Here is a 16,040-nt window from a genome sequence, read left to right as displayed (position 1 = left end):
GGCACCATCTAGCTGTACTGGACTCAGTCCGGTGGAGGCCTTGGTAGCTGTGGACAATCCTGTTCTCTTCATTCTCCCTTGCTCCCGAAGGGATGAGACCAGTGGAGTATCTTAGATGGCCGCTCACAGGCTTTACTATGTTTTATTTTTAAAAGCTTTTATCACTATTTGAAATTATCTAGTTCATTTGTTTAATTGTGTATTGTCTGAATGCCCCCACCTGAGGGTAAGCTCCGTGAGAACAGAGACCTTGTCTATCTTGTACACTGCAGTCTTCTTATTACCTAGAACATTGCTGGGCACACAGTAGGCATTCAATATTTGCTGAATGAACTAGCCTACAGTTAAAACCATAAACTTTTCTGCTATTCTAGTTTAGCTTAACTTAAAATGAGTTCTAAATTTACTCAAATTTTCATGTTAAATGTGACTACTTGCATCACATGAGTGTGATGTGTGATGTATCAAAATCAGCAAAACAGTGAAACAAGTTTAATTTTTAATTTATTAGAACCCAGTAAGTGATGATTTTTTTTTTTTTAAATCAGAGTTTCCATCAAATTAACACTTAATTCAGGGCAAAAATACATTTAAAAAAAACCCTAAACCTTAAGGCAGAAGTAAAACATTATAAAACCAGCATGTCTAATGCAGACTATAGAATGTCAGAATTTTAAGAGATTCACATAGTATTTGATAGTACTAAAATGTTAATACAGTCAGAAATTTTATCAATTGGTCCAAGGTTTCTCAGTTTATAAAATACCTAGGCTGCTAACTGAAGAAACTTTGCTGTGTAAGTATTAGCTACTGTATAACCAAATGATTGTTTTTATGCCAGAAGTACTAAGACAGGTAATTAGATGGTTTTCATTTGTAAAGATTTTACAGCATGAAAAATAAAATATTATTAGGAGTATTTTTTAGATTCATTTCCCCCACACTAATACCCAAAAGATGTATATCACTGCTCTTTAACTTCTGTTTTAAAAATTCTGTGAACCATCATATCAAATCATTGTTAGCTTGATCCTACTGATAGCAAAGGCATGAATTGCTTACTTTGATACTGTGGAAAAAACAATTTTAGTAAATTATTGCATCTTTTCCTGGTCACTAAATAATTTCAACCTGACACCTAGGAATTTCTGCACCCCCAACAAGTGAACAACATATTTCTTTATCTCTGTAAATTTGAATTTTGACAAAAACCCGAAAACAGAAAAAGAAAAGCATTCCATGTTTATGTGCAATTAACAGTAGCCCTTCTGAAAAACAGGGTTAACAACCTTAAACTGGCCCTTAGAATCAAAACCTTTTATTTTTTGGGGGGGAGGGGATAGGATTTAAAAGTACTTTAGATCAGAAAACAAGGATTAGCTATCTTACACATTCACTGGATTGTGTCAAGAAAGACAAATGCATTTAAAATAATTTTGCAAGTCTAGCAAATATGAGGTTGATGGGTTCTTCACTAACATATTAATTACAAAGATTCTTCATCTTTATTACAAACTTTTAAGCTATTTTAATAAAATGGCTGTAGACCTCACTGTACTTCTATTTATCTTTGCATTAATTAAAAACATTTGTTAAAATTCCTTATTTAGTACTTCTGAAAAAGTCTAGTCAAATAAGATCACTAAGACTACCAGAGAAGCTTTGAAATACTGATTGCTGATTGATTTCCAAGTTGAGTTTGCCCCTTTCAGGATCTGGCATTTAAATCATGAATACCTTCACCAACTTGAACTCTGAAAATATAAAAATTTTAGCCAGTGCTGGCTATAGTTAAACAGTACTGGTATTACGTGAAAATATAAAAATTAAAAATATATTGTCAATCATGCATTCCATAATTTCATGAATTTAGTAAGGTATGACTCATAAATATTGTTATGTCTTTGCAGGTTATCTCAACTTCCATCAGGGTTCAGCCAAAACACATCAGGACTCATGTAACATAAAAGAAATAGGGACGTGATTTTCTACACATGCTGCCCAGTGCTTAGCTTCCAGTTTCCCCCTCTTTATGTAACTATTCTAGGTATAAGTCCATGAAGAGCATGAGATGAGGGGTAGAAAGAGCAGAACACCTGGTTGGGCTAACAAGAATATATTAGTATATAAAAAGTTTTCTGCCTGAATAATTGTTCTCACTGTGGTTATGCTATGCACAACATATAAACTGTACAACCATTTTTTCCTGTTTGTCCATTTTTGGAAAGAATTAGGCTCAGTAAAGTCTAAAATATACATTAGTTTGCTTTAAATGCAAAGATTACAGTTTTGCTTACTTTTTTTTTTTTTGGCTCAACTGTATTATAACCAAAAAAGTCTCTGCTTTGATAATACAATATGAAAAAGTTCACATATGTACACAGGTACATTCCTCCATTAAAGTTTTTACTTAAATCTATCTCAATGTATCTTTACAACTGATACAACTGATCTTTACAACAAAAGTCAGAAAACAACAAAGTAGAAATGATTCCATTTTACAGCACTTTAGGTTTTCTGAAGTTTTCCTTTAGGACTTAAAGGACATCATTGAAACGTGGCTTTCCATAGTCTGCAGGATCCATTTGAAGCTCTCGTTCTTCATCATCTGTAAGTAAAATAATTACATATCAAGAATATTATTTCAAAAATCAATTGCAGAAATCAAAGTAAATAATGTCTCAATTTTTCTCAGTCATAAGATAGTTTTCTGCTTGTTAGTTTGTATCTTCTGCAAATAGTGTACTGTTTCTTAAGTTGCTTGGCTAAAGAGCAAAAAGTCTTAACTATTCTGGAAGATTACTTAATTTTAACAAATGTTGAAGATAGGTAGGTAGGCAGGTAGAGAGACAGAGAGAGAGACAGGTAGATAGCAGATAGATAGATATAAGTACAGCTAGATAGATATAGCTAGCAAAACATTAGGAACCCACCAACATTGAAGAGTTATCCCTTTTACATAAATACATTATTTCTATAGTTTAGGAATAAAAAGGTTTTTATAGGGAGGTTTATTCTTTAAATTAAAGCTTTGGTAGAAACCTTTCTATATATATTCTCATGCCTTTAAAAAAATTTTTTTCTAATTATAAAAGGAGTTCATTATTCATCATGTAAAAAATTAAAAAATAAAAGATAGGAAAATAAGTCACTCATAGTGCCAACATTTAACAGTTTAGTGAATTTCCTTGCTTCTCTGCAAATAATTTACCACTGACTTCCTAAATGGTGTATACTGATGAAAATAATAACCTTTTCTTGACCAAACAAAACATTATAAAATATTGTTATACAGTAAAACCCTCAAAGTCACTTTGAGTAACCATATAAAAGGGCCCCAAACAGTGCTTTGGAGTTTGACTTCTTTATTTGGCTGCTGATAGGTTTTTCTGGCTCCTTCCTGGCTATCAGCTGTCACTTACTGTCAGTTTATCTGCCAATAGCAATCCTTCTCTTCAAATTTGGCTACCAACCACAGGTTTCAAAATAAGACTGCTAAGAGTATTAAAATTATGTTAGAAAAAGAATGAAAAGTTTTAATCAGAGGTTAAGAGACTCCCTTTTGAGTATATGGCTTTTTATGACCCCTTTTGACTCCTTGGAGCCCTGATGGCACCGTGGTGAAGAAACCCTATGGAGCAGTTCTACCCTGTCTATAGAGTCGCTATGAGTTGGAATCGACTCAACAATGGGTTTGGTTTTTTTGGTTTGACTCCTTAGCAGACTTTAAAAATGCCTTTTATTACTTCCTGGTTCAGTTTACAATTACCCAATAGCTTAGTTTTGGATAGGTGTTACTATGAAAACAATTGTCTAGAAATGTAATTTTATATAATTTAAAGAGTTAAATATTGGAATCCAAATTTATGTGTGTACTATAGCTCTCTAAAATCTACTCTTGTAGGCTTGATACGGTTTTCATTCTCAGGTTCTCTAGCATATCCTACAGTAAAATTTTGTTCAAGGAAGATGCCATGTGGTATTTACTATATATTAACTTTCCATAATAATGTGTTGTCATTTACTCTTTATTCATAAAAAATGCCAAACGACCCAACTTTTTTTCCCTTTCAATAACTTTCCTGTGGAAACTTGTAGAAAATCTCATTTAGAATTGCAGACAACAATTATGTACCAATATTCTAACAAACTAATTGATCTCGTATCTTTGATAGTGTAATCTGCTAAGTATAAAAACCTCAATCTGTTACAATATGTGTAAAATCTGAAATTACAAACATACTATTCACACTTGTGTTCTGAAACCATGCTAATCAATTTCTTATTAAAGAACTCTGTACTTTTAAAATATTATCTTTGGTTTTAAAAGGAAAATAAGCACTGGCACCTCTCCAGAAAGCTCTCCTTAGGGTCCATGTTATGAGACCTCGCCTGATGGCTATAACACATCTTTGAGGACTTTAGTAATTAAATGAAGACTTAATCACCAGGGAACAGTGGAAAAAGCTACTGTAAAGGAGAATTTCTAGAAATTTAACAGGAAAGTTAATGAAACTAAAAACGTTGTTACTCTTTGAGATTTTTAAATGAATAAATATAAAGAGAAAATGAGATAAAAGCAAAGGCTGAGGAACAGAAAAACTGAATTCTAGTCCTGCTCAGGTACTCAACAAACATGATCTAGTGACTGAACCTTTCTGGGCTTCTAATTACCTTCTCGGTAGAATAGGAATAACAACTGCCTTTCCTATCTCAAAATACAATAATGTATTTGAATGTATTCTTTAATGCAAAGTCTTCTATAAAGAGTTTTTAGTTTTATTAATTTAGGCTTTCCAGCAAAGTTTTAGTATGGTACCTTCACACTTTTTCAGAATTTCCTAGGACTTTTGCAATACTGATTTTTTTTTTTTTTTTTTTTAACACTGAGCTACCATTTACATTAACTAAAGTCCATTTTCAGTGTAGCTATTCTACCTGAGGTTCAAGTTTCTATCAAGAACCTCTTTGCATTTATCTGTAAAGTATGATGAAATTACCTAACCAGGTCTGATACAGTATGACAGATAACCATTAAATATAATTATGTGAACTAATATTTTAGTTCATTTTACAAAGCAGCAAAGTCTGTAAATAACTCATCAATGTAAAATGACTTTTAAAGGAAATATAATTAGAAAGCCATTTGTAATTTATTAACTTACTCTTAAATTCACTCTGAAAACAAGAAAGGACCCTCTCCATAAAGCAAGCTCTACCAAGCAAGAACCTCTTAGGGCAGTAAGTCAGTGAGGTACCACAAAAAAGCCCAAGTTAATCCATAAACCAAGGTGCAATTATCCTTTAAAGCAGGCAACACAAAGAAACAACCTAGATTTCCTTTTTTTTTTTTTTTATTCAACAGACACTTATGTAGTGCTTATAGTGTGAAAGGCTCTCTTCTAAGTGCTTGAGAAATATTAAATCATTTAATCTGTGTAACAACCCTGTTGAGTTAGACACTACATCTATCCCTGTTTTATTTACAGATGAGGAAATTGAGGCACAGAGGTTAGGTAACTCACTTAAGGTGACAGAGCTAGAAAGTGGTGGTGCTAAGATTCAAACTCAACCGTCTGGCTGGAATCCATGCACTTCAGCACTATGTTAAGCTGCCTTCCATAAGTATACTTAGTAATATTCATGCATTTCATATTCTATTAAACAAACCTGGAACTTCTATGAGATTACAGATAAGAATAAAGGAAATCTGTAAGCCTCCATCTCCTCATTACAATAAAGAGTGAACTAAAAGATACACTATCCATCAGATGTGTGATGTTTCCAGAGTTAATATTTTAGTTAGGTCACTAATAGAAGTCAGGAGGTTTGTTTTTTTTTATTTTAAATATCAATGTAAAAAAAATAACATTTCCTTTAGGATACTTCAGAAAACCAGGAATTAAAAATCAAAATAAACCATGATTGTAAACATAGAAAAATAGGCCTCACTTAAATCAGAATTCTCCAAGAAAACACTCTGCAGGTAGTGTTGACCCAGATGATGAATACATATGAATGGGTATCAGACCTAAGGCTGAAATTCTTCAGCTCCCTAGTGGCAGAGATGTTGCCAAAGCCTCCACATCACAATCCAGAATTTCTGAGACCAAATTCAGAGTGTCCTTAGCTGAAGCCAGAACCTCCATCCTGTAGCTAGAGAAAGAACTCCTCCTATATACTAGAGAGGGCAGAAAAGAGATCCTACAGCTAGAACCTCAACAGCGCTTCTGAAGTACATGCTTCATTTCTGGCTGTAGGGTCTCAGTGGTGGCAGTAAAGTTTGCACTTTCTTTCCTGGGCTTGAGGGAAGATGTATTTCAGGCATCCTGAAATCTGAAACACGTTTCCCTGTTAATACCTGGGGATCACGTATAGTAATTCCACTTGAACATGGCCAGTGAATTTTAGAACCGAAAAGGACCGTCTATTCTAGTCCAGCACCCTCACCTTACAACTGAAGACACTGTGGCCCAGAGAATGATTTGAAAGGCAATGCGCAGTTGGTCTCCTGACTCTCAAGCGTAATGTTTTTTTCCACCATTATTTCTACATTGACTCAATGAAGAAATGCTTTTAAATTCCAAATATTTGGACTTCATAATAAAAATTTGGAATCCAACTTGTTGATATATTAGGGAACAGCCATAATTCCCCCTCCTCCCTTTTTGGACAGTTAATACTATATTCCAAAGAACCCCTGAAAACATATTTAAAATGATTTGGATGTCTTCAGTATTCCTCTTTAATCATTTCCACCACACTTATCCGCTTTATTTGCTAGAGCTGATGTTCCTGCATCTCTCTGTTCCTTGTGATAAGAAAGTCCCCTTTGCAGCTGCCCTATCCTGCTGTTGCTATCATCTAGTGGATCCCCAACTGGGATGTTGTTATTGTTAGCGCCTGACTCATGGTGACCTCATACACAATGGAATGAAGTTTTGCCCAGTCCTGTGCCATCCCCATGGTTGGTTGTGTATCGCACTGTTGTGATCCATAGGGTTTTCACTGGCTGATTTACGGCAGTAGATTGCTAGGCCTTTCTTTCTAGTCTGTCTTAGTCTGGAAGCTCTGCTCTGTTCAGTAGCAGAGCAACACCTCCACTGACAAGGGAGGCTACACATGAGTTGTACTGGCCAAGACTTGAACCTGGGTCTCCCACATGGAAGGCAAGAATTCTACCACTGAACCACTAATGCCTCATACCTAGTAAAATAACAGATATTAAATGGCAACCTCAGTTCTAGTAAGATTCATTTGTGACTGAGGAAAACAAAAAAAATCTAACAACTCCCTCCCTACATTCAGGATTTCATCTTAGGTCATTTCCTTACATGCCTTAAAATCAATGAATTTATCTTCGTGTGAAAGGAAAGGCAGGTCAGCATGAGGGTACTGCAGACCTGAAATACAAAATGGCAATGGAAGCTGGGGACTGATGTGTGTGGAAGGGTACAGGAAAGGGAGAATGAAGGCACTGAAGATAGATGTACCTATGTAGATAAAACCAAACAAATATTAAGCTGCTATTCTGTAATAAAAGTCATCAACTTTAAAACAGCCAAAAATTTTAAAAAAAGGATTGTCAATTATGGTTGGAATTAATTGCTCTAATAAAAACTTCAAAATTATCCAACATGATGATAGAAGCCCTTCAGAAAGAAAATTAGAGAATGTTTAAGATGTAAACCAACCAAGCTTATAAACCAGAAGTTAAAGAATTATTACCCTAGTCACAGTTATAACAATAAAAGCTCAATGAGAAAAGCATAGATTATTAGTTAATGACGTTTATTGAGGGCAGCTTTGGTGGCACAGTGGTTAAGAGCCTGGCTGTTAACCAAAAGGTCGGCAGTTCAAATCCACCAGCCACTCCTTGGAAACCCTATGGGGCAGTTCTACTCTGTCCTATAGGGTCGCTGTGAGTCGGAATTGACTGGAAGGTAATGGGGTTTTGTGTGCTAAGTACTACGGAGGTAGGTGTGAAGGCAGAAAAAGGATACAAACAAAATAGAAGGCAAAATAAATGAAAATCTCTGCCCTTCAAGAGCTTACAATCTAAATGGTGATATGATATACATGCAAGAAAAGCCTTTAAACAACACTATAAATAACTGCCAGTACAACCCAAACAAATCACAAAAGCAATGAGGGAAAAAAAAATGATAAAACTTATGATGAACGGATGAGATTAAATAAAAAGGTGAGTATAATTTATTCAATATTACCAAAAAGTGTTTGAGACATTCTCATTAATATATCCTTATATAACTCCTAGCACTTATTAATTTTTTTATCCTCCTTAACCATATTTTTCAAAAGCTACAATGTACTATCAAAACAATGCCTAGGTAGAAGTCAGAGTCTCTATTTTCCCTTTTTTCTATTAACTATATAGTATTCTAGGACAACTATTTTTACTTCTGAGTTTAAAAAAAAAATTCTTACATGAACCTAAATAAAATTTTAATTACTTTAGAAAAAGCTAAGGAAAAAAAGTCAAGACAAATTACATTGAAAAAACTTTCATGCATCATATTATGAAAATCTAATACACCACACACTAAGTTTATAATCAGCTTTTACAGAAAAGAGAAAAAGCTCCACAAATACTACTAAACGATATAAGCAGGCAGAAAGCAGGCCTAAAAACTTGCAATAAAGCAACATACTCTGATATACATGCATGGGTAGGGCTACATGCACACAGATTCTGAACTTCCACTAAGTTAAAAGCTCAGAGGTAACACAGTTAATAAGGAAAATATGTTGAATCTGTGTATTAAACATAAAAGATAAATTTTCTCAAACTGACTGCTAAGTATAAATTTTAAGCCTCTCAGGGAAAATTTCAAAAACAGCCTTCCAATGGTGTTATCAGTGGTGAAATAATCTTTAGCGTGGACAAGACCATTCCCTTTGTGGGTAGAATGACAAAAAAGATACCTGGGCAATATTCACAGCTGGAGTAATGAAATATTTTCAGACAAGGAAATGGAAAATATTTTCTTGGAATATTTGCCTTAGGTAATATCTAGAGTAACTTTAAACATTAATTATCAAATTTCTGAAGATTCTGAGTTTCAAATTATAACTGAATCAATAGTACACATAAGATACTAAAAAAAAAATAATTTATTTACAGATCTATAAATACCACTATCATAAAATAGTTTTCAAAATAAAACTGAAAAACTGCACAGAACCTCTCTGTATTAATTTTAAGGTTGTTCTGCTATTGGTAAGTGGAAAAAAGTCTACACAAATTCAACCAAAAACTTAGAGGTGTGTTTCACGGTCACAGCATGGAGGCCAGGCCCACGCTCACCTTGGACGTCTTCCTCTCCACCATCACCATCTTCTTCCTCATTGTAAGCCAGCTCAGCCTGCTTGTCTGCCTCATACTCACCTACGTTACCATCATCCCCATTATAATCCGCCAGTTTAGATCCATGCTGTGGATCAACAGGGGATTCATTCTCATCAAAGAATCGGCCTGTGAAGTAGGTAGAGGATTAATTCAAGAGTAAAGAGAGAAGGAAAGAAGGGACCTATACTGAAGGCAGACCAGAAAGTAGACAAATGAAACCTAGCAACTTTCAGGGTACTGGTTATAAAAAGGTATCCAAGATACATTTTGTGAAGGTTATCCAAGACAAAAGTAAAGAAGAGTGTAGACTCTGAAAACAACTTTTACTTAAGAATTTCTCTTTTGTGTTGATTTTAGTACTTGCTACTTAAAGTTTGAATGTTTTCTTAAAGAAAGGGGCACCATTTTCAGGACTGTTTTCCTAATAACCAATGATTTCTGATGTAAGTATTTGTCTAATTTGACACTTTATGAGAAGAATGTAACATTTTATTTATAAGCAAAATAGATATTTGACATTTGTAGTCATTTATTGCATGAATAATTTTGATAATAAATATTAAGCAGGCTAGTTTCTATTTGGATATGAAGATAATCTAAAAAGGAAATGAAAAGAATATTGTATTTTTAGTACATTATCAGTAGCAATACAGAAAAACAATTTTCCAATTTCTACTTTTCTTCTGGCCTAATATATCTGAGGGCTATCTCAAATTCATTCACTAATAGTGATTCCCTACAGCCATGAACTTCCCTGGAGGGATGACAGAGAGGGTAAGCTATCAGAATCCCTAGGAGTATGTGTTTTGAAAAAATATCCCAAGCATTTCTGATTTATCCCTTCCCATTTCCCAAATCAGATAAGGAAGTCACTAGTAGAAGAAGCTTAAGAAAGCTGACCTACATAAGGCTATTATATTGTACATCTTCCTAACAATTAGAACTCAAGAAGAAGAGCAGTACGACATACCACCTATTATAGAAAGGATTCAACAACTAGACACTGAAAATAAAAGTGTTAGGCATACTAAGATGTGACTCACAAACACAAGTAAAGCTCTATTTTGACGTTAAATATAATTAGCATAAAAATAAATTTTATTTGAATCCCTAAAACATAAATAATATTAACTTACTGATGATGTAAGAATTTAAGACTTTAAAACTTACGGTAATTTGTAAATTTTACTACTCAAATTTCATTTCCTGCTAAATTTTGTTTTTCCTAGTGAATGTGCAACATAAAGCTGTATTTTTAATTCTTAACTTCCGTTATATAACTATTTTTGGCTATAAACATTAACGGATAAAATCTTGACGAACTAGATTACGATTTGCATTGCAATGGGACACTCATTTAAGAAAAAAATTAACAGCATCCTTTGTTTGGAAAGAAATGTTAAATTCAAACGGAAAAAATTATGGCGTTATTGGTGAATCCTACAGATGGGACACCACATCATCAAGTCAATGTATTTTTAATTGCTGAGTAAAGATAAGAGTCAGTCAAGAAAATAGTTAAAGAACAAACCACACATAGGCTTTTAAAAGGGGGAGGAACAATAGAAGACTGAAGTAATTGGGGCCAATAAAAAATAGCAAGAAGTCATCTTAAATTTATTCTAGAATAAGGTTAGGGTATGTAAAATGAATGAATGGATGCATGGAAAAGTTGATAAAATAAGGTTAGGGAAAAGAAATGAATAGAAAAGAGAAAAGAAAAAAGGAATAAGAACCCGTTGCAGCAACAGGGCCAAGATGGTGGAGTAGTTAGACGTTTCCGGTGGTCCCTCTTATAACAAAGACCTGAAAAACAAGTGAATCAATTATATATGACAATCTAGGGGCCCTGAACATCAGATGCGAAGTTGAGGAATCGGACTGAGTGGCAGGGGGAGGGAGAGACAGTTCAGAAGCAGCAAGGAGTTGCCAGACCTGACCTGGTGGGAACCAGCAACTCGCAGGCTGGATCGGCTGGCATGTGCAGTGAGGCAAGCAGTGGTGTTCAGGACTCATTTTACACATCAGGAGAGACCGAGTGGCAGAGAGTCTCCTCAAGCCTCCAGAACCAGTGAAAAGTGGCACTCAATCGGCAAAAGATAAATACATGCATCTAACCTACCATGCGGATCAAAAAACACCCCGTTTGGGAAGAACCTCTCTCCCATTTACCTGCTCCCTCCCCACTCTGCACCGGGTCCTGGGCCACCTTCAGTGATTGCTGTGTACCCTGGGCCAGAAGTAGGACCCATCATGCGCCCTGAGCCATTCTCCTGGGTTTGGAGAGGGAAGAAATTAATAAACAGGAAAAAGTAATGTGCCAGCTCCCCTAAGCTGGGAACTCAGGGCAGGCACAGCTCCCTAGGCACAGGCATAAGGGGTCCATGGACTCTGAATGCCTTTCACCTCTGCGTAGACCTTTGTGGGCCCATTTCAACATCACAGGCCCTCATTACCACAGTATGACAGGGTATATACCCGAAGCCTAACTTCAACTGTATCAGCTATATGGTGGAGTGGCAGGTTTGTGACATTTGACACTGCTCTGTCCATCAAGCAGGGTCCTCACCTACCCACATCAGGGGCCTGAGGACTGGTGGCTACACCCATATCACTTAGCCACCTGCAACAGGGGTCCAAGAATAAGTGGTGCCTCCCAGTCCTTCCAGCTAACAGCACTGGTGCCCATAGTCCGGCTGCATAAACCCACCCACCTACGCACTCTAGGGAACAGGGACACACTTTCCTCCTAGACACTCAGGGGCAACTGTCACCCCCTGCCCTGCTCAGCATGTGACCCCCTACTATGGCCAGATACCTGTACCTACTCCAATCACCCCTGCCCATCTAGGTCTGCAGGTGAGAGCCTAAACCACACACTTGGTGACCTACTACTGGGACACCTGAGCTGAATCCAAACAAGAAAAGAAAACAGACTCCTGGGCTTACATACCTAGTAACAGATATAATCACCTGGTGACAGGACATTAGAGCTTCAAAGGCACCAATAATCACACTAGCTCACACGAACAGCCTATCTGTGCATGTCGAAACAAAACAAAAAAAGAAGCTAGGACACAGTAAGCAAACATACAATAACTAAATATAATAACTTATTGATGGCTCATAGACAACAGTCAATATCAAATCACATAAAGAGGCAGACCATGATGGCTTAGAAACCCCACAAAACAAACAATCAAGAAATCATCTGGAGGAAGAGAACTTCTTGGAATTACTGGAGGTAGAATATAAACGATTAATATACAGAACTCTTCAAGAGATTAGGAGGGGGGTCAGGCAAAATGCAGAATAATGCAAGAACACACAAAGCAATAGAACAACTTAAAAGACTAGAGAAGAGCACAATGACAAATTTAACAGGCTACAAGAATCTATATAGAGAGACAGCAAACATATATCCAGGAGATTAACAATAACATTTCAGAATTAGACAACTCAATAGAAAGTCATAGGAGCAGAACTCAGGTAATGGAAGTCAGAATTAGTGAGATGGAAAACAAAACACTTGACACCAACTTATTTCAGGAAAAATCAGATAAAAGAATTTTAAAAAATGAAGAAACTCGAAGAATTATGTGGGACTCTATCAAGAGGAATAACTTACAAGTGATTGGAGTACCAGAATGGGGCGGGGGGAATAACAGAAAATACAGAGAAGAATTGTTAAAGATTTGTTGGCACAAATCCCTGATATCATGAAAGATGAGAAAATATCTTTCCAAGATGCTGATCAAACCCCACACAAGACAGATCCCAAAAGAAAGCCACCAAGACATAGTACAATCAAACTTGCCAAAACCAAAGATTAAGAGAGAATTTTAAGAGCAGCTAGGGATAAACAAAAAGTCACCTACAAAGGACAGTCAATAAGACTAAGCTCTGAGTACTCAGCAGAAACCATGCAGGCAAGAAGGCAATGGAAATACATACATAAAGCCTTGAAGGAAAAAAAAAAATGCCAGCCAAGAATTATATATCCAGCAAACCTGTCTCTCAAATATGGTGGCGAAATGAAGGCATTACCAGATAAACAGAAGTTTAGGATATCTGCAAAACCCAAACCAAAAATTACAAGAAATACTAAAGGGAGTCCTCTGGTTAGAAAATCAGCAACATCAGATAACAACCCAAGACTAGAACACAGGACAGAGCAACCAGATATCAACGAAGAGAGGGAAGTCACAAAAATAAATCAAAGCTAAAACCCTGAAAATAAGGACACACATGTCAATATGTAAAAGATGACAACATTAACACAAAAAAGAGGGATGAAAAAATGTAGTCATACGTCTGTCATATGGAGAGGAAGTCAAGGTGATATAAAGAAATGAAAGACTGGTTTAAATGTAGAAAAATAGGGTTAAATATTAAGGTAACCACAATGGAAACTAAGAATCCTACACCTCAAAATAAAAAACAAGAAAAACATAAAGACTCAGCAAATACAAAATCAACAACAATGAAATGATGAAAAGAAACTACATAAAGAAAAATGACTCAGCACAGAAAATTAAGTAGAACAAGGAAACTCAACAACACACACAAAAAAGACATCAAAATCTCGAAGCACTAAACTCATACCTATCGATAATTATGCTGAATGTAAATGTACTAAATGCAACAATAAAGAGAGAGTGGCAGAATGGATTAAAAAAACATGATCTGTCTATATGCTGCCTACAAGAGACACAACTTAGACGTAAAGACACAAACTAAGACTCAAAGGATGGAAAAAAATAATCAAGCAAACAACACGCAAAAAAGAGCAGGAGTGGCAATATTAGTCTCTGACAAAATAGACTTTACGGTAAAACCCACCCCAAAGGAAAAGGAAAGACACTTTATAATGATTAAAGGGTCACTACACCAGGAGGACATAACCATAATAAATATTTACACACCCAATGATAGGGCTCCGAAATACATAAAACAAATTCTAACAGCACTGAAGAGAGGGACAGACAGTTCCAGAATAATAGTAGGAGACTCCAACATACCACTTTCTGTGAAGGACAGAACATCCAAAAAAAAGCTCAATAAAGACACAGAAGATCTAAATGCCACAATCAACCAACTTGACGTCATAGACACATACAGAACACTCCACCCAACAGCAGCTAAGTATACTATCCTTCCCAACACACATGGAACATTTTCCAGAATAGACCACATATTAGGCCATAAAGCAAGCCTTAACAGAATCCAAAGCATCAAAATATTACAAAGCATCTTTTCTGACCATAAAGCCATAAAAGTAGAAATCAATAACAGAAAAAGCAAGGAAAAAAAAAAATAAAAGACATGGAAACTGAACAATACCTTGCTCAAAAACTACTGGGTTATAGAAGATATTAAGGATGGAATAAAGACATTCACAGAATCAAATGAGAATGAAAACACATCCTACCAGAACCTTATGGATACAGAAAAAGCTAGAGCTCGGAGGTCAATTCATAGCAGTAAATGCACACAACCCAAAATAAAAAAGGGCCAAAATCAAAACATGAACCCTTCAACTTGAACAAATAGAGAGCAGCAAACGAAGCTTTCGGGCACCAGAAGAAAGCAAAGAATAAAAATTAGAGCAAAATTAAAAGAAATAGAAAAACAACTGAAAGAGTTAACAAGACAAAAAGCTGGTTCTTTGAAAAGATTAAGAAAATCGATAAACCATTGGCCAAACAGACAAAAGAAAAACAGGATACGACGCAAATAACCCAAATTACAAATAAGATGGGTAGTATCACAACAGACCCAACTGAAATTAAAAGAATCATAATAGAATACTATGAAAAATTGTACTCTAACAAATTTGAAAACCTAGACGAAATGGACAAATTTCTAGAAACACACTACCTACTAAACTAAGACAAACAGAGGTAGAACAACTAAATAAACCTGTAACAAAAGAAGAGATTGAAAAGGTAATTTAAAAACTCCCAATAAAAAAAAGTCCCGGCCCTGACGGCTCCACTGGAGAATTCTACCAAATGCTCAGAGAGGAGTTAACATCACTACTACTAAAGGTATTTCAGAGCATAGAAAAGGATAGAATACTCCCAAACTCATTCTATGAAGCCAGCATAACCCTGATATCAAAACCATGTAAAGAAACCACAAAAAAAGAAAATTACAGACCAATATCCCTCTTGAACACAGACGCAAAAATCCTCAACAAAATTCTAGCCAATAGAATTCAGCAACATATCAAAAAAATAATTCACCATGACCAAGTGGGATTCATACCAAGTATGCAGGGATGGTTTCACATTAGAAAACCAATCAGTGTAATCCATCACATTAATAAAACAAAAGACAAGAACCACATGATCTTATCAATCGATGCCGAAAAGGCATTTGACAAAAGTCCAACACCCATTCATGATAAAAAAAAACTCTCAGCAAAATAGGAATAGAAGGGAAATTCCTCAAAATTAAGAGCATTTATACAAAGCCAACAACCAACATCATCCTAAATGGAGAGAGTCTGGAAGCATTCCCCTTGAGAATAGGAACCAGACAAGGATGCTCTTTACCATCACTCTTATTCAACATTGTGCTGGAGGTCCTAGTCTGAGCAATTCGGCTAGAAAAAGAAAGAAAGGGCATCCAAATTGGTATGGAAGAACTAAAAGTATCTCTATTT

At 35.6% G+C, this 16,040-nt stretch overlaps 1 protein-coding gene across 2 annotated transcripts in view; it reads right to left on the bottom strand.

Moving 5' to 3' along the window:
* Positions 1–528: 528 nt before the first annotated feature.
* GOLM2 (golgi membrane protein 2) overlaps positions 529–16,040 on the bottom strand; it is a 98,888-nt gene continuing 83,376 nt past the window's right edge. The window contains exons 9-10 of one of the 2 annotated variants that reach the window (XM_004380700.2): positions 9,329–9,496; positions 529–2,608 (exon numbers count right to left, since the gene is read on the bottom strand). In XM_004380700.2, coding sequence (XP_004380757.1) covers positions 2,538–2,608; positions 9,329–9,496 — 239 coding nt within the window. In that variant the 3' untranslated portion in view covers positions 529–2,537. The remainder of the gene's footprint in view (positions 2,609–9,328; positions 9,497–16,040) is intronic. The other variant, XM_004380701.2, reaches the window with a different exon arrangement.

Source organism: Trichechus manatus, unplaced genomic scaffold (genome assembly GCF_000243295.1).
Source record: "Trichechus manatus latirostris isolate Lorelei unplaced genomic scaffold, TriManLat1.0 scaffold00076, whole genome shotgun sequence".
Classification (NCBI taxonomy): Eukaryota; Metazoa; Chordata; class Mammalia; order Sirenia; family Trichechidae; genus Trichechus; species Trichechus manatus.
Note: the sequence above shows the minus strand (reverse complement) of the source record. Positions and strands in the feature narration are given on the sequence as shown.